The sequence below is a fragment of the Macrobrachium rosenbergii genome, chromosome 46 (assembly GCF_040412425.1).
Source record: "Macrobrachium rosenbergii isolate ZJJX-2024 chromosome 46, ASM4041242v1, whole genome shotgun sequence".
In the NCBI taxonomy this organism is placed as follows: domain Eukaryota; kingdom Metazoa; phylum Arthropoda; class Malacostraca; order Decapoda; family Palaemonidae; genus Macrobrachium; species Macrobrachium rosenbergii.
Genome location: NC_089786.1, coordinates 2,587,346 through 2,606,126, shown reverse-complemented (window position 1 = coordinate 2,606,126; position 18,781 = coordinate 2,587,346). Strand labels below are relative to the sequence as shown.

At 36.7% G+C, this 18,781-nt stretch overlaps 2 protein-coding genes across 4 annotated transcripts in view; one reads left to right on the top strand and one right to left on the bottom strand.

Annotated features, from left to right (window-relative positions):
• Positions 1–1,855: 1,855 nt before the first annotated feature.
• The window catches only part of LOC136830155 (U3 small nucleolar RNA-associated protein 15 homolog), a 33,225-nt gene continuing 16,299 nt past the window's right edge, over positions 1,856–18,781 (bottom strand). Inside the window, exons 11-13 of one of the 3 annotated variants that reach the window (XR_010850565.1) lie at positions 11,600–11,758; positions 8,169–8,286; positions 1,856–1,923 (exon numbers count right to left, since the gene is read on the bottom strand). Coding sequence is in view for 1 of the 3 variants with exons in the window: in XM_067089357.1 (XP_066945458.1) it covers positions 17,575–17,781 (207 nt within the window). In the remaining 2 variants the exon portion in view is untranslated. Of the gene's footprint in view, positions 1,924–6,774; positions 8,287–11,599; positions 11,759–17,553; positions 17,782–18,781 lie in introns of those variants that run through there. The other 2 variants (XR_010850564.1, XM_067089357.1) reach the window with 2 other exon arrangements.
• On the top strand, positions 6,000–17,909 carry LOC136830154 (endoglucanase E-4-like). The gene is made up of 16 exons (XM_067089355.1): positions 6,000–6,154; positions 6,267–6,412; positions 6,776–6,941; positions 8,641–8,693; positions 9,224–9,365; positions 9,517–9,612; positions 9,957–10,045; positions 10,831–10,924; positions 12,306–12,364; positions 12,513–12,631; positions 13,356–13,521; positions 14,086–14,250; positions 15,185–15,324; positions 16,398–16,500; positions 17,282–17,397; positions 17,579–17,909. Exons 1-15 carry the CDS (start codon positions 6,100–6,102, stop codon positions 17,387–17,389), a joined length of 1,701 nt encoding a protein of 566 aa, XP_066945456.1. The 5' UTR covers positions 6,000–6,099; the 3' UTR covers positions 17,390–17,397; positions 17,579–17,909.

Genomic DNA, 18,781 nt, shown 5'->3' with positions numbered 1-18,781 from the left:
CTAACAAAGAATGTCTGAGAAACTAAATTACCTAAGTGAAAAGCAAGGAATAAGACTGCTTGAGCATGCTTTATTGAAGGTGCTGGGAGAAAGGTTGAGAAAAGCTCTGCAAGGTGACAGTTGTCAGTTTGTCTTGACACAAAGAAATCAACAGCAGAGGCACACTGTAACGAGACAAGACGAGAAATACCATGCAAAAGGAAGAGAGTATGCAATATGTTTGTGGCTTGTGAGAATGTTTCGGCATAAGTGCCAGAAAGAATGAACTAGGTACTAATGTTTCTAGGATCATTACTGATCCTTTGCTTTTAATAATATATAAATGGAGTATGCTATTAAGACATATAGAAAGTGGCGGCCCCTTGGAGCTGCAGTATGCAGACGACCTAGTGTCAATAACAGAATCAGAGGAAGAGGCTGCAGATATATTTATATGATACAAGATTTAAATTAATAAGAGAGGACTGGAAATCAAACTGTGGAAATCAAACTGAGCAAAGTTAATTGTGACTGTAAGGAAAGAAATGAAAAGGTACATAAAGGAGTGTGTGTATTGATGCTGCAAAAGAGGCATGGACATGACCTGGAAAATAATTTGTACTGTTTGTAACATGGTTTCCTAACAGACTAAGAGGACTGTAAAATGCAGATGGATCAAGGGTTTTTCAGTAACCAAAATATGAGAGATGAGAAGCTGAAGGAGCACCATGCTGTTGTAGACAGAGAGGCCATAGCAGAAGTAGAATGTTTCTTTTATGTAGGCAACATGCTGATTGTGAAGAGTAATAAAAGTATGGATGCAATGAAAAAGTAGTTCAAGACTCCTGTTAAATAAGCATCCCATCAGTAAACAGACTGAAATTTTGTGTGTGCATGAGGCTTGTACTAACCTGTGTAGCAGACATGGTCACTTTCAAGTAAAAAAGAAATTTTTAGATGTGACCAAAATCTATGAATTATTGCTTGAGTGTATTATGATGGTCATAGTACTGTACATGTGAAATCGCTGGAATTGGCTGTTACAGTATGTGGTTACAAGAACAGTGTGTCAAAGTGCTGAACACTGTCTAACCTATTCTTGAACTGACTGGTGTTAGTGCTATTCACAACCTATGCTGGCAGTCTGTTCCACACTGAAGCTATCTTATATGGCAGTCTGTTCCACACTGAGGCCATCTTATATATGGAGAAGTTCTCACAGGTGTTTAGAGCCCAGAAAATAGACAAACCTCAAAGACTTGAGATGGTTTGGAAAAGTGATAAGGGGTGAGAAGGAATTACAAAAGTATCTGGATGAAGCCCTATAGGAAGGTCGAGGATACAAAGGACAAAAGGGCATAGAAGACGACCTAGACCAGAATGCTATCATACAAACTCTTGATGTAAAAACTTTAAACATGAGAATGAAGTGTACGGGTTACAATATGGACAACTAAGCTGAATTGGTCCGTTTTAATTTGCCAGTAGACCTAAATTTAATATCCTTCAAAACTAACACAATGCCCAACTCCACAGCAATTCTAGTCCTAATGGTCAAACCTTTATTTAGCATGCTAGGCTCTTGGGTTACAGTTTTACTTGATCCTGGTGACATCTAACTTGAAACACACACAAGGTATAATAATCTAGTGCAATAATATGAAATGGCTTCACTGTCAGTTACTATAGAGAAATAACTATACAGTACTCAAAACTTAGAAAGTCCTCCAGGAAATGGGCTTGGCCTAACCTGATCTTAAAGAAATAAACATGAAAACAATTGTGCGGAAACTCTTAAGAGAAACCTCATTTCATTAATACAGCTAGGCCAATCAGTAATGACAACTTCTCTTGTAAGAGAAAACCCTTACCGTTAAGCTGAGATTTGCAGCACACACCAGGTTTCTCTCCCTTGTTCAAAAGGCCGCTATGTCCGCAGTACACCTGTTTAAGAAGAATACAGGCAGTCCCCGGTTTAACTTACGACGTTCGAGACGTTGCAAATATATTCATCAGAAATTACCAGCATGTTCCAGGGTTCTCGATCCAACGGAAGAAATATGGCTCCAAAACGGCAGAATAATCATAATTTGAAAGTTTTTTTGATGAAAAACTCAATAAAAAAGCAGTTTACATCGTTTTAAGCACCCAAAGCATTAAAATATGGTTTTCTTATGATTTTTGACGATTTTTCGGTTTACGATTTTTTGCTTAAAACGGAAGTGTCTAACTGCACCGTGTTACTTTTGCTTAGTGTCTACAGTGAAAAATTTAGAATCAGAACTACAGAAAACACCGAGAAAAAAATTCAAGAATTACAATTTACCACAATCAATATTACACTCACATTACTGTACAAACATTTAACTAAATAACTGATATTTATGATGACATTACAGTACTACATTATTTCCTCAAATAAAAAGTAATGAGCAGATACAGCAACAAGCAAGATGTCGTGTGTCCCTGAGCAGTTATTTGAAATGGTTCTTTAAACAACATTACAGAACCGAATTACTTTGAGGAGGAATACATGAAAAACGAAATTACTGAGTTCCGTGACAGCACACTCACATTATTTGTTACTGGAAATTTGGTATGAACAGAAGATATGGGCGGACAAAACAATAAAGGAAGACTTAAAATACTTAATTAGATTTTTGAATGGAGTGAACAACACAGAATACAGGAGGAATGTTTGAGCAAACGTCCTGCGTGCTGGAGGGAGAGAAAGGAATGTGATGTGTTTCTAGTAAAGAAATTTATGTTGTTACAGACTACACGAACAAATTACTGTACTGCAAGAATTATACAGGAGATTACTAAAGCAAGACCATGATAGTACTTACCAACAAATATGATGAAAAAAGATAATTTACGATAAAAATCACAGATATAGAAAACGATTAAGCTCAAAAACACACTATTAAATAACAAAAGTCAAATGAACAAAAATGTTAACCAAAAGACATTTCATAAACTAACATGAAAAACCTGATCAGAAAATCATGCTTATGTTCAAACAACTTATACAAAAACTAACCCGGAGAAAAAATACCTGGTACGTACACTGATACGCAAGTGCAGGTTAAAAGCGTCCATAGGAGTAAGTTTGCAATTTCAGTAGATATTAGAGGAATGGAAAAACCAGCAGGCTGCCTTGAAATGCCTAATCATGGGAGGGTAAATCCAAGGGGGAAGGCTTATGAAGAAAAACTTATAATGCTTCATACAAAAGTCTGACATTTTCATTGAATTTCATTTTACAAGGAATGATGATGATGTTCTAAGCGTCGGTCATGAAAATATTTGTGCACTGAGATATAATACCACCATTAAGTTCCTGGTTTATTGATATCGTATTGGCATTTAAAAACTTTACATGTTTACCATAACTGGATAAATCTATACAGTACTTAAGAGTTCTATTCTAAAATACGTTGTTTGTCTGTGTTATTTAAATTTCAGTTGTCTGTTACACAGATGATTACTATAAATTAAAAAGGAAGTAAGGTTTTGGGAGTCAGGAAAAACAGAGGCGGGAAGTGAATGCCAAAACCTCAATGTACTGTAGAAGGGAAGAAACAGTTTCTGGGCCTTGTACTCATAAGAGTATCATTGATTTCTGTGGAGCCAATGTGGGATTGCAAAGCCTAACTATTGGTCTTGTGATCAACTTATTCTTTAGAAGTAATTATTATCAATATCATTGCAAGAGGCCTGTGTTGCAGTAGTGCTAAGTTGAAGGTCGGGCAGGTGGACGCACGGTGACTACGGATATGCCAGATAAATGTCTTGTGTCATGCATGTCTCATACTTAAGTGCATGATACATTATGTAACACCTGCAGTGCAAGACGCCTTACGTGACGAACGTGGGAAATGTCCTCGGTGGACGTGTTTATATCATCTTGTGCACGGGAAAAATTTGTAAGATTCAGAATTCAACAATGCCCTCACAAAGTGGTTTGCACCGGTAGCAAATAAGACCTTGTGACCAAAACACATGGTACCTAGATATCCAGGTGCAAGTAAGGCAATATCACACAGGAAAAGAAGGGATTGTCGACCAGAGTTAAAATCTACAAGGAAAAAAGAAAGAATTCTTTTACGGATACGAAAGTCCAAAGTCAGTGCATAAACAACTACACAAAAAAAAAATATGAGTTCTAAAAGAAGACTGGTGCTTATTCAGCAATTTAGAGCTTTTTTTGGTTGTTAGGTAAGAGAATACCTCCAACATTGTTATCAAATTGGATTACAAATACATGTAAAAATTATATGAATCTGTCGTCTTCCTGGGAACTTCCTCCCACACAATGCAGAGGATGCAGAAATGACAGGTGAGTGAGTTGACTGCCGAAAAGGCTCTAAGATCTTCTCAAGCAAGGGACGTACATAGGATTGCATACGACGAAAAAAAAATCATGAAAAAAATTACAAAAATCTCATTTTACTGGAAATACAACAAAGTATTTTAGAATTCTGACACCTTCTTATAGTTAAGTTGTTATGTATAAGTTATTCTGCAGTTCAAAAGTTGAGCAATGATAATTACTTATAAAATAATGTTAAGATTTCTTATCTTATCTTTACTTTTATCATTATTATTCCTATTATGCATACAAGAAAATATGAGTTACGTGAGCCATATGGATATACTGTAATACAAAAAATATACAGTACTGTACTATACATACATACAAACATAATAAATACTGTCATTGTGTCTGCTATTAGGCAGCAAGTGTTTTCTTAATACAAACCTATTCAGGTTCAATTCCAAAGCTCATGCTCTTATCACGGTGGTACTTACATTTATTTTCATTACATGAATTTCGAGGACCTTACTAATGTTCAGGTGGAATTCTCCCCTAGTTTTCAATGTCTCTATTTAAAGTCTTTAATAGCATAAGAATGATATTTATTTCTCTGTTATTATCGGGTCCCGATCCAGAAAAAGGATTTTGACAAAGGAAAATCTATTTCTGGGAGAGGCTCGTGTATGACCCACCCCTGTTTTTCATTCTCTCCTCCCATGGTAAACATCATTCTAGTGGGGTGGTGCTAACATGGAATGCGACTAGTGTTGCCTTGTGTACAGTGAGTAGTGCATGGGCTTGTATCGGCACCTCTCTCGTTGGGACTTTTGACATTGGGAATCTTTATAGGGCATACAATCTGTTACCATATATACGACTCCATTTCTTGAGCTCGCTCTGGGGTAGTAACCCCAGCTTTACATTTAGCTTTTCTCTGGTATCTAGCAACGGAATTACCTAGAAACAAGTGCTGAATGGATTATTTCATACGGTGACACGGGCCCGGGCCAGAAATAGATTTTTCCTTTGTCAAATCCTTTATATATATATATATATATATATATATATATATATATATATATATATATATATATATATATAATATATATATATATATATATAATATATATATATATATATATATATATATATATATATATATATATATATATATATATATATATATATATAATATATATATATATAATATATATATATATATATATATATATATATATATATATATATATATATATATATATATATATATATATATATATATATATATATATATATATATATATATATATATATATATATATATATATATATATATATATATATATATATATATATATATATATATATATATATATATATATATATATATATATATATATAATATACAGTATATATATATATATATATATATATATATATATATATATATATATATATATATATATATATATATATAAATAATTACAAACAATTTATAGACTGAAACAGAGAAATAAAGGAAAGCTGCACACAGCTTAAATTAAAATGAAGGTTAAAACCAGACAAAACTTGTTATAATTACCAAAACACAACCCACCCACTCCTGACTGATAACGATCCCAAAATGAATGCTCTAGCGAAACACTTGTGAATTTTCTTGAATTGCTTATCATCTGCTTACGTCAGGAGACACAGATGGAGATTCCCACGATGTGGGCGAGAGATGCCCTACAAAAGAGACTGACATGCAACCCAAGACACACTCTTGAGCTGCTACTGGCAAGGGCCTGGGTAGAACCATGAGGACAGTCCTTCTCGTATCACAGGCTTTGCTTCTGCTTGGTCTGATAGCAGGTTAGAATGCCAATGTTGTACTCCTTGGCATCTTTTCACTTAATTCTTCCTTTCTTGGTCTCTCTTCCTTTACAAAATCGTCTGCAAAGTTTTATTTCTTTTATTTTTGCAGGGGCTCAGAGCCAGCAATGCACCTGCATCAGCATAACGAGTGAAGGAAGCGGCACTTACACAGCTACGTTTTCCGCAGCAGCCACAACTACGTTCACCGGACTTACTGTCGAGCTTAAATTTAACAATGCAGTCAATTCCCTTGAGGTAAATTCACACGAGTGACTTACGCTTAGGTTGTTCCTAGACGCACTTACTACAGTTTTAATGTGTGATTTAGAACATGAAGAAAAGTGCTAACAGTTGCTTGTCTTACACTTTATTTTTAATTTGCTTTCATTGTTGGGGGCCAGTCTTTGCAGCAGAGAATGCTTACCTGATTGCCCTCTTAAATTTGGGAGATATGTGATACCACTATTTCTTTCCTTGAACATCTGATAAAACACTTCCTTTTTCTTCTATCCCCTGTCTTCCCTAAATAGAAACATTCCATCCCCTATGCTTAACAGGATCCTTTGTAATATTGCTACGTGAGTCACTTTCTTTTCATTCTTCTTCTTCTTTATTCAGTTTGACAGTGGATCCACAGAGATGGTGGACAACTACAACTTTAAGCTCCAGTCTCCAGGGTGGGAAGCTGAACCAGGATGGCAGGTGGAATTCACTATCACGCCTCATTTTTCAGGCAGCAAACCCATTGTGGTTGGGGCACTCATGAATGGAGTAGATGTGTGTGGTAAGTTTCGTAATCCTTACAGTTTGATAGAGTTGGTATCCAAAGGTCAGAATCCTTTCTATAAGCATTCTCAGAAATGAAGCCTTGGATTATTGTATAATGAAAAGTCTTGACAGCTATTTCTTTTCGGGTAGCAAGAGTGGAGTTTAATATTTGATGATTTCTATTGTTCTCAATATAAATCCATTTCAGAAATGAATGAAAACTGAGATACAGAAAGCTATAAGATTCAGTAATCTTTTTATGACCGGAGGATTTCTTTCTTCCAAGGACTCCTGCACCGGACTTTCATTTTATTCCATATACTTTCATGCAAAGCTAACCCTTTAGACAGCAATTTTAATTGTCTATTTATGCCCTTCCAACTGTTTGATAATAAGCACTAGATCCACATATTTTAAGACCAATGCTCTTCCCCTATAAAACAACCTATTATCTACTTCAGTGTCTCAAGCAAAACCTTATAATCCTACCACTTTCTCTGTTTTACAACGGGACAGTTACTTTTCTTGGCTTCCATCCCTCTGGAATATTTCCCTCATCCAGAAATACCTTATACACCCTGGTCTGTCACTCTGCCACAGCGTCACCATGCCTCAGCTTCTCTTGCAGCACATCAACAACAGGTGTCCTTCCATTCTTCAACCTGTAAATTACCTTTCTTACACCCTCAACATTTGCTTCCACAAACATTTTCAAATTTTCATCGACTTCAAAGATGCCCCTCTCCTATCCTCCACAATCAAAATCTCTTCAGGGTACTTATTCCGCTGTGTGGCAAAATGCACCTCAAAAGTCAGAAATTTAGAAGATCATGGTACAACGGCTATGGAACTTCCCAAGATGTGGCAGCTTCAGGGTAAATCCTTTCTCCCCGACTCTAAACCCCCTTACAAGCATAGGCCATCTGAATAATGGCTCTAAGACAACTTGACAGCTACAAATTGTGGCACCGATAATATTCAACAAATTACAGCAAAAGTATGAGCAGAGAAGGTAAGAGCCATGTGCTTCCCAGATCTGCAATACAGTAAGTGGCAGCTTAATCGAATTCCTCTTCATGATGTCAGTGTTCAGCATGAGCCCCAAATATTTTAAAGCCATCAAAAACTCAGAATTTCAAATTGCTGTACAGATCTGGCTTCATATTTTAAGTCCAATCTTTATACTCAGGTGACTGAAACATGCAACACCTAAAATCTTAAGTCTGTACCTGAAAGTACTCACGTAATTCTTGTCGATTTACGAGTGTGCGAAAAAGGAAGAAACATCTGGTGATTCCTTCATCGTGAACTGACACCGCTTGCCCCCTACAGATCCTCAAAGATGGTGATATATGTTTCAGCTGAAATGAAAAACTGAGAGCTGCAACTTTTAAGTTACTTATTGTAAACTTCCAGCAAAATATACAACATGAGTAGGTCAAAACATGATCTGGCAGTGAATATTACGAAAAATCCAACTTTACAGCAAATACAAGGCCAGAATAAATTCTTTGTTCATTCCAAAGTAAGCCAAAACTATTGAAAAAAAAGACATCCCAAGGCATGCTTCACACTTTCCAAATTTGAGCAACTATATCACAACATACAAAACACCAACTAAAATTATAACCATTTCATTATTTTCCTAGTTACCATTTGGCTGTGTCAACTGCAAGTCCTACTTTCCATCAAAGAATTCCTCTACTTTTTTGCAGGTGGTTCAGATGACTGCCCATCAACTGGTATGGGTCCTTATGATTATAAACAGGTAAGAGCCCTTTGTCTCTTTTGCAGTTGCCTGAGAGGTGGGTCTAGCATTTCCACTGAGGTTAATCCTTACTCCCATTCCACCGAGGTTAATCATTACTGTCTCCTTTACTACCCTTTGGTTACCTGTCCCACAGGATTCTGTAATAATGCTCAATATAGTTACTTTCTCAGTTGGCAACATCTGTCGAAGACAAAGGTTGCCAAACTTGACTGAGGCCAGACTTAGAAGGATTATCAGAACAACTTTAGATTCCTTTGATTCCTGAAATCAAAACGGGAACCAATGAAATTTCTTATAAACTTTGGAGAAGCTGTTATCCTACTCATTTCTGTACTGCTGTTTACATGTGCATATAACTGCAGTACCTGTTTACTGAGTCATCTCATTTTGTTCAAATTTCAATCTTCTTTTAGCTCTACTCGCCTCTGCTTTTACATAAGGACATTGTAACCTATGGGAATTCCTTATCAACCTCATGGGTTTTAAGTCTTGTTCCGCAATGATTATAAATTAATATTTTCCTTCAGGCGCTGTGTATGTCCTACCTGTTTTACGAAGCTCAGCGATCTGGGCCTCTTCCTTCAGACCAGAGGGTGACCTGGAGGTGGGACTCTGCCTTGGGAGATGGTTCGGACGTTGGACATGACCTCACTGGAGGGTACTATGATGGTAAGGCTGCCAAACTTAAAATTCTTGTTTATTTGATATTCGAGGATGAAATTCCATCAATATTATAGCACAGCTGCTTGCCACTGCATAACTGTAGTTATAAATATCAACAGCGTCATTCATACAATCTTCTTTTGGTGTCTTCCATCAGCTGGTGATCACGTGAAGTTCGGCTTCCCAATGGCCTTCACAGCCACATTCCTTGCCTGGGGTCTGATTGACTTTTATGATGGACAGAACGCTGCTGGTAAGGAATTATCTACTGCTAGGTACACAATCTTGTGTTGTTACAGGCAATACTTGCTCCACGATAAAATTACTAAGTGATTTTTGGAGGAATATGTTTCAAATATGTTTCACTTCTCAAAATGAATTTACTGAAGTTAAGACTGATCTTGTTTTTTGGGAGTATTTTGTGTCATATTTCTGAACTCAGTTTGGATGGGAATGAAAAATAAGACATTTTTCTATGGGTATTTTAAAAGTCATGTGGCCAGAACTACCCAGGCCAAGAGGATATAAATATGAAATGAAAATTTCAGAGTTGTTACAATTTCCAGAGAATTCCTGATGCATTTGTAATTGTTTCAGGGCAACTGGATTATGGTCGAGCTGCAGTCAAGTGGGCAACAGATTACTTCCTCAAAGCACACACCAGTCACTTTGAACTCTATGGCCAGGTAGAGTATTTCCAAATGTGTCTGTTGGTGTTACTAATTGGAAACACAGTTTCCTTTCTAGACTTCTGTGAATAGTCAACAGGAAACTTATATATAAAAATTACAATGTAGTAACATTAAAGAAAACTTCTCACTGACAAAACAACATATAATCCTTGAAAATTACAGACTGTATTCAAAAATTGCCTTTCCACTCTCTTCTGTGAATGTTAAAACATAACAAGCCTTTTCCTGATTTTCTGTCAACAATAAAGAGAGAACGTTGCGATCTCTGCGAATAACATGGAGAACTAGTACTATGCAATCACAGCCAACAGAAAAGGAATTTTTCCTCTTCCTGTGAAAAGTCTTGGAAAATGTGTTCTCCAGTCTCTTCTGTTTCTGGTATATATACAGTATTTTTTCACTCTTGTTCATAGCAAAGGAAAAGCTCACCAATCTTTCCAACAAACAGTCAAAAGGAGAAAAGGTCCTTCTCTTTGCTGTGGGATGAAAACGTCAAAGTGCTCTGCAAATCTTCTGCAAATAGTACAGTAAAAAGTGTCCTCCAAATTCATCTGGGAATAGTACAAAGGAAAAGTCTTCACAAAACTCTAATGGAAATGGTCAGGGGAAAACTACGCCCAAGACTGGTCTGTGATTTCAGGGAAAACAGTTTACCAATCTCTATCGGACCTCGACTGCAAGGCAAAAACAGCTCTGGTTAAAAAAAATGATGTGGTTCCTTGCTATGTGATAGTATTCCCCAACCCTCTGAGGTACGTAATTCTCCTTTCTATATTCAGGTTGGTGATGGTTATGCTGACCACGCTTACTGGGGGAGGCCAGAGCAGATGACAATGTCTAGACCATCATTCAAAATCACCTCCAGTGCCCCAGGTCAGTTGTCTCTGTTATGTGTGACCAAATGTCTAAATCATCATCTAATGAAGCTTTGATCACTTGTCCCCCATTAAATGCAGCTTAGTCTTGTCCAAAATGAGGAGGGAGTTCATAGCTACATGAACAAGAACATGAGTGTACCCTGGTTAAAGTATGAGGAGAGGTGCCTAACTGGCTCCCTGCTAAAATCTGTCAAGTATACGAAAACTACAAGAATCATAGAAAGAATGCAACTGATATATAAAAACCTACAATTAATGGAAAAGCTACACTATTCATCTATGACCAATCACCAACGGCAAAGTATTACCAATAGTTTATGAATATAATCGAACGACTTGTACGAGACAAAATTTTGGCCACCTCACCCCTAACCTCTCCCGAGCTGCAACCCCAGGTACATCAGTGAACAAGTTCCAGCTACTTTGTAAGTGTCAATTGTTATGACCCCAAATGGAGTGGGATGATAACAGTCATCACTGGCCCTTATGCTGTAGATTTAGTCAATTTGGAGTATGTAACCATATGCATACTTATGACTCATATATCATTAAGTATGAGGACATATGATAAACCAAAATGGCTAAGGAAAGTAGAGGGTAATTTACAGATAAATGACAAACGGATAAAAACAAATTAACAATTCAGCAAAAAATCAGTGTATATACATACCTGATCAGCTGATGGGAAAGCTAAGTGATGCCTTTAGTTGAACCAGTTCTAGTAATCTGTCCTTCACAGGGCAAACTGTCTTATCATCAGAGTCCTGTATAATCTTTTATTCCATCCTCTTTCCACAAAAGCTAAAGCTGTCAGACTGCCTCAGAGATACTGTGGGGAATGAAAAACTGCCATTTTTTACTTACGTCCTTTAAATACACAGAATCAGCAAAGAAAATTACAGTAGCGTTCAACCAATCTTTAAATTGCTTCGAGGTGGCCATGATATATGAACGCAAGTAATAATTATACAGTACTCGCTGAAAAACTGGAAGGCTTCATTTGGTGGTCATATAACATCAGACCTGCAGCCAACATGTTTCAGACAAAAGGGTTATCATAGCACTTTAATTTAATATAATTTCTCTGCACCCCAAAAGCTGTCACTTTACGTGCAAGTTACATATTCATCTTGCTTAAGCTTTCAGTCAAAGGGTGTATATCTGGATTTTAGACTACCTTGTTCTAATTGTAAATCAAAAGGACATTATAATTTTTTGTCTCCTTTAAAAATAACATTCAACAAAGTACCTTTAGAATTCCCTTCCTCCCTCTGCACTTTCAAAACAACAGCTTGGGATATAAATGGTTACAAGTCTGGCATTGAGAAGGCATCTTGTCAGTCACTCTACAATCTAACATAGTTATCTATCAACAGGATCAGACTTAGCCGGTGAAACAGCAGCTGCTCTGGCTGCAGCATCAATTGTTTTTAAGGTAAGAGGAGATTTGACAATAATCACCTTCATTGTGACGTGAAAACTTAAGTGAAGTACAGTTATGTTTTCCCTTCGGTTTTTCAAAACTATCTGAGATTTCTTCTCAGGAATGAACTTAAGTGAAAATTCCCCTTTTCCCCAACAAGGACGTCGACTCTGGTTATTCCAGCCAGTGCCTGGAAGCAGCAAAGGACTTGTATGACTTCGCAGACCAGTATCGCCAGACCTACGATACTTCCATTCCTCAGGCTGGAGATTTTTACAAGCAAGTATCAGCATTCTTATCTATTATTTCTAACTTTAGAAGGAAAAATACCAATGCATAACTCATAGAGTAATACTGACTGCAACTCCACAAAAAATGCATAATTCTGAAGCCGAGAGGGACATGTCATATTCTTTGCAACCTAACATCAAAGATCATAAAGGTAAACTACTGTTATGTTACAGAACAAGTGACATTCACTGAACAGTTATTCCACATCAGTACACAAGTATTGAAATAAACTGGGCAAACAGAGTACAGTCAAGTAAAACAAAAGTAGAGCAGTCTGGTAAAAAATGTGACACAAGTCCCCACAGAGAATGAGTACAACTCAGAGATGGGGCCTTGTGCCTAACTGTGTCAGAACCCACCATGGCAAGATCAATAATGCAAGTTTCCTCAGAATTCCTGAGTGATGATGACCAGAAATAAATACTGTAGGACACAGGCCATTGTTCCTAATGCACTGACTAATGCTGGACAAAAAAATACAGTACAGTAGTGCAGTTTATAGGTATTCATAAAGAATATACATCCTGGTGGGAGAAATTAATGAGTCATAAATTTAGTTGGTTAGCTTCTTCTGAGTATAAGTGGTGTGTTGTTCATCTGATCTTTCTTTTCGCATCAAAAAGTTGAATTTCCCATTTGTGTCGTCTTGCATTATTAAATATCAAGCTAAAGAAATTACTCAGATACATTTTACACCTTTAACTGCACACAGGTCATGGAGCGGTTATGGTGACGAGCTGTGTTGGTCAGCACTTTGGATGTTCAGAGCTACTGGGGACAGCTCTTACCTACAGAAAGCTCGAGGACACTGGGACGAGTTTTCCCTCCAGTACGGTGCTCAAGGATTTAACTGGGATGATAAAAAAGCAGGTGTATATGTAAGTACTCTTCCATGCTCTTCTGGTGAAGAGATGTTGATTGCTTACCACAAAATGAGCCTGACAGAGCTGAAGCAATTTTAGATTCTTTCTATGCTATAATCTTGGCAAGTGTGGAAATCTCAGCATAAATAATACAGCTCTTAGTCTTAGTGATATGTCAGAATCATATTAACAGAAACTGCGTACAGTATTAAAATCCAAGAGTATGGGCTAACACTAAAATAAACAAAAAACAAAGTTGTATTGCAATCAGCTATCATTTGTGAGGACAAATAAGGCCTGTTACATACGAAATGTAGGCAATATACTAACATACTGTACTGCATGTTAGCAGAGAACAGCAATTAGTTATACATTAAACTACACTTTCCAATGCATACACATTGTACAATTCACTAGCGTTCAAAAACCCACAGAGAAAATAATACAGTATTGCATAACTGTATAAAACTACTGTCCTGTAATAACAACAAGCACCGTCTGTTTCCTGCACAATCATCTTTCAAATAATTATAATATTAACATAATCTGTCCTAAGGTATGACTTCTAATTCCTTACAGGCTCTCTACACAATGATGGATTCTGACTCCTTGTTCCGCGACACCTTCTCTCAGTTCTTGAGCTACCTGAGAAATGACGCTCAGTACACCCCTGGTGGACTGATCTACCTCGACAAGTGGGGTACCAACCGTCACGCAGCGAATGTTGCCTTCCTTGGCCTTTTGGTAAGAAGCCACTTGCATTTCTAAACACACTAATCCGTGGGTTACGAGTGACAGCTCAAGCTGTCCTGACTATAAACAATCAAGGGGTACAGAATTTACTCATCAGTCTTCACTTCCTAGCGTTTTGTATGAGAGAAAATTATACTTACTTCACAGAAAAATAGCAATAATGGGGGACTTTGGTATTTCTGAAGTACAATATATAATTGTAAGAGAAAGAATTCATTGTTTTATGTGATTACTGCACACTCCATGGGTTAATGCAGTACCATATCCAAGTTATGACCACCTTTTGCATTTTTTCAGTAAGTTACTGATTGCATAATCAGAACTAATTAAAACACTAACATTTCATCAAGTGGTCCTTAATCTACAACACTGGGATTACAAGACGTCAAGCATATACCATCAAAAACAGAGTACTGACAAAAAATTATTCTTCCATTCAAATAAGTGATAAACACTTACAATATGTTGGAGACATCACAAGGTGTTCAAGATAAACACTTTATGTCAATTAAATTTACCTAAAATAACAATATGAAGGGGCAGCATTCATTCAGTTAAGAAAAGTTGAATGTTAAGAAAAAACTCATGGAAGTTCAAATTTGAGAAGTATAGCAAAACAGATAATAATTCATCTTGTAAAACCTGTCAATTTAGATTACAGTAAACATGTACTGTTACTAAACAAGAAAATGTCTACCAATAAAACTCACCAAGCAGCTTGTAAATCAGAACAAGCCACATTCAGTATTCATGCAGATGAAAAGGGACATGAAAATAATATATGGAACTTGTAGCTTTACCAGACTTTAACCAGAAATAATGAAGCTCTTGGCCATTATAACAAAAACAGTCCTCTCCTACAAGTAAAAGTGTAGAGTACAATGTCAAAAGAAAGACAAACCTTAACTCTTTTTTCTGCTTCCAGGGAGCTAAATTGGGTATTGATACTGATGCAAACAGAGCATTTGGTGAGAGCCAAATAAACTACATTCTAGGAGCCCACAGCCATTCATTCGTTGTAGGATTTGGAAACAACCCACCACAAAAACCACATCATCGCTCCAGGTAAAGGATTGCACAACGCTTAGTTACATATTCGCAGACAACATCAAAATTCAGATTAAGAAATCACATACACAATGGTGAGGAGCCACATGCATAAGTTAAAATGATAAGGTCAGCATATCACACGAACATAATATACAGTACTGTGCAACAAACGCTCGTACGGACACACAAAATGTACAGTTGCCCACAAAGTAACAGTTTTCAACAGTTTCAGATCTGAATACACCATAATATTGGCACCTCCAAAAACAGAACATAGCTTTCCCTTTTTCCTTTCCACGCTCCAAGACTTCACAGTGTTCTGGTAAAATAACTGTAAAATAGACTACATAAGTCCTGCTGGTTTGGCTACGGATCTTCTCAGGATGGTAATGGGGAGAATAAAGAATTCTTGAGTGAAACAAAGAAAAGGGTGCTGTTGCTATTTTCAATGGCAAAGATCTATTTTTGTCTTATATTGGTGCTAATGGTGTTGTTATGATGGCTGTGAATATCATCCTCCAATTGGTGATACAAGAAGCATTTCAGACAATGTGGGTGTCATCCAAATGTGAGAGTAGGGACATCCTTGTAGATGACATGCTTACTTGGGCTCTTTACGATTTCATCGCAGTGTGCCATCTCTTCCTTTGTATGGTATTGCTGCCATAAACTCTTCTTTCATGTGGTACCTTTTTTACTTCAATCTTACCTAGATCAATTTTCATTCATAAGAACACAGCTTGGCCAGCCCTAAGTCTAAAAATGTGATTTACTGGTCTTGTTAAACTAACTGGCTCCTAATCTGCTATGACACTTTCATATAATCTGGCCAACTCTCCAATGAATGCTTTTAATAAATCACATGGTAATCCTAATAGTCCCACAGCCTCACTTTTTTATATTAAAAACTCTCCAGCTGGTAACTCTATCATACAACATTCTCCATCACATAATGCTAATAACGGAAAACCTTATTTCCCAGATGGTTGAAGCATAATATTGCGTGACGCTTTAAATAACACTCAAAACTAAAGTGGTGCATATTTGAAAAAGATGAAACTAAATAAGAGCCGCTTTCTTTTTTACAGCTCGTGTCCTGATATGCCGGCGACTTGCGATCAAAGTGCATTTGATAATCCTGGTCCCAATCCTCAAATCCTTTATGGTGCCGTCGTTGGAGGACCAGATGAGGTATGGCCTGAATTTTTCGCCCTTTGCAAGACTTGATATCATTGTACCTTGTTAACTCTAAGTTGTAAAATTACTTCATTCTCAAAAAAATTTATTTCAAAATACATGTTTTTATGAATTTTCTCAAAATGCATGCATACACAGACTTTTAAGCAAAGCCTGTGATAAGATGGAAATATTTTAACAGTAATTGAAAGCTTTTGAGTGTATTACAGGCAAACAGGAGAAAATTATTAAAATATATAAATATCAGATAGAAAACTGAATAGTGATGTACTGTACATACAATTACTTCTTTTCCTTTACATAATTTTTCAGTCAGGACTAGTGTGCTTTTGAAGTAAGCATGTTACAAAAATATTCATAATAAAATTATAACCAACACCTTATATACATATATGTATTTTATATTAGTAACAAACATGCATTCGAGTGAAATCTACATCAGTGAAATCTACATCTATCAACAGTAGTGCTAGGCTACAAACTAACCAGTTTTCCTCTTTTAATTTAGCTTGAAATACTGTACTCTACTATAGATAAAATACCTCTTCAAGCACTCAATAACAATATAAACATACATATTAGAAACCAAAAATACTCTCCTGTCTTAGAATTCCTGAGAACTCCTGACACAGAGTAATACTACCTGCTGACAGCATAATCATTCAACCTCAGTACTTACAAGGTTCTGAGACAACTCTGGCAATAAAAAATGAGTGACAGTTTCAAGTATCCATTCTCTACTCGACCTAAATGTGACATTACGCTCCCTTGCCAGTATGATGCCTATACTGATGACCGTGGCGACTACGTTCACAATGAAGTTGCCTGCGACTACAATGCTGGTTTCACGGCTGCTCTCGGTGCCATGATAGAAAACCACTAGAGGAGTTAGTAAGTAAAATATGTTTTATGGTTAAATTGCAGTTTCTAGTTTTATTGTGTGACATTTCAAAAGCATAACATTTAAACTGAATGAGTAAGGAATGCATTCATCATGCTAAGAATAATGCAACCCATTTGTGCAAGGGACCATTAAACTACATCTCGTTATTTCAACACATTTATTTTTCAGCTAACTTCTACAAGATCCATTGGAACAGCCTTCTCTACAGATTTGGCAGGTGACGGCATGGCAGAATTACCAGGCAGCAACAACTGGGGCTCTTTTGCATTTCCTGCAGCAGTGACTTCATCGGCGCTGGAAACAGCGAGGAACATCTGAAGAACACCCATCAGAGAAGCATGTTCGCGAGTCAATTCCATTTCAACGTAGATCTGTGTAAACAAGAAAGTCTTTCAACTCTGCTCCCTGCACGCACTGTTCCAAAAATCAACGCCATCAGATGGTTCTTGGTGAAATTCTGAATTCTGTGTTGAAACTAAATTACAAAACTACTGCCTGAGACATTTTTCATTCTCACTAAAAACTTATTGGTGCAAACTACATTACCACAATAGGTATACTGTACAGTAATCTATTCCTCACTCAAACTAATGCCCTTCAATACTTCTGAAGAGATAAGACAAATTTTTCAAAGATCCAGTCATTAATCCCATTACTCATCAAGTGAGTGTGTGAACAAGAATGCAACATGTATGAGTTGCAGAGAATAACTCTGCATGAAAACTGTGAAAATGTTTGTACAAGGAGAAGGGTGAAATTGAATATTAACATGAACGATGATCATAATGATAAATATAGCCAAGAAGGTGGAGTATGGATGACAGATTAGAAGTGCCTGACTCACTATGACCTTTTGAGGCAAGTATTTTAAATGATGGAATAATTAAAGATGAGGTGAACTACACGGATAAAGGCAAGAATTTTACAAAGCATCTTGCAACCTAGTCCTCAGGGAGGAGAATGTTGGAGAGTATAAAGGGGGTTATAATGCCAACTATTCAAGAAAGAAGTGTGGCATGGCTGATGAATGTAAATGAAAGAAGGATGGAAAAGGTTGCTGATGTGAAATGTCTACACAGTGCCTGTAGAGTAAAGAAAGTATGAGTGTAGATGTACAACAAAAGCATGGCAAAGTTCATAAAAGAGAGAAGAAACAATATTTGATTTGGTCATGTAGCAAGAAGGAAGGGAAGATTAGTGAAAAACAATTTAAGATACACAGAAAAGCAGGCCTAAGATTTAGTAAGATTTTTGAGTTGATGGAGTAGCATTAGCATTCAGGGCACAAGGCTCCTAACATCCAGGAATTGTGACAAGAGTTCAACACGTACAGAGGTGAACGCTACAGTACACATACAGGGATTTAACACG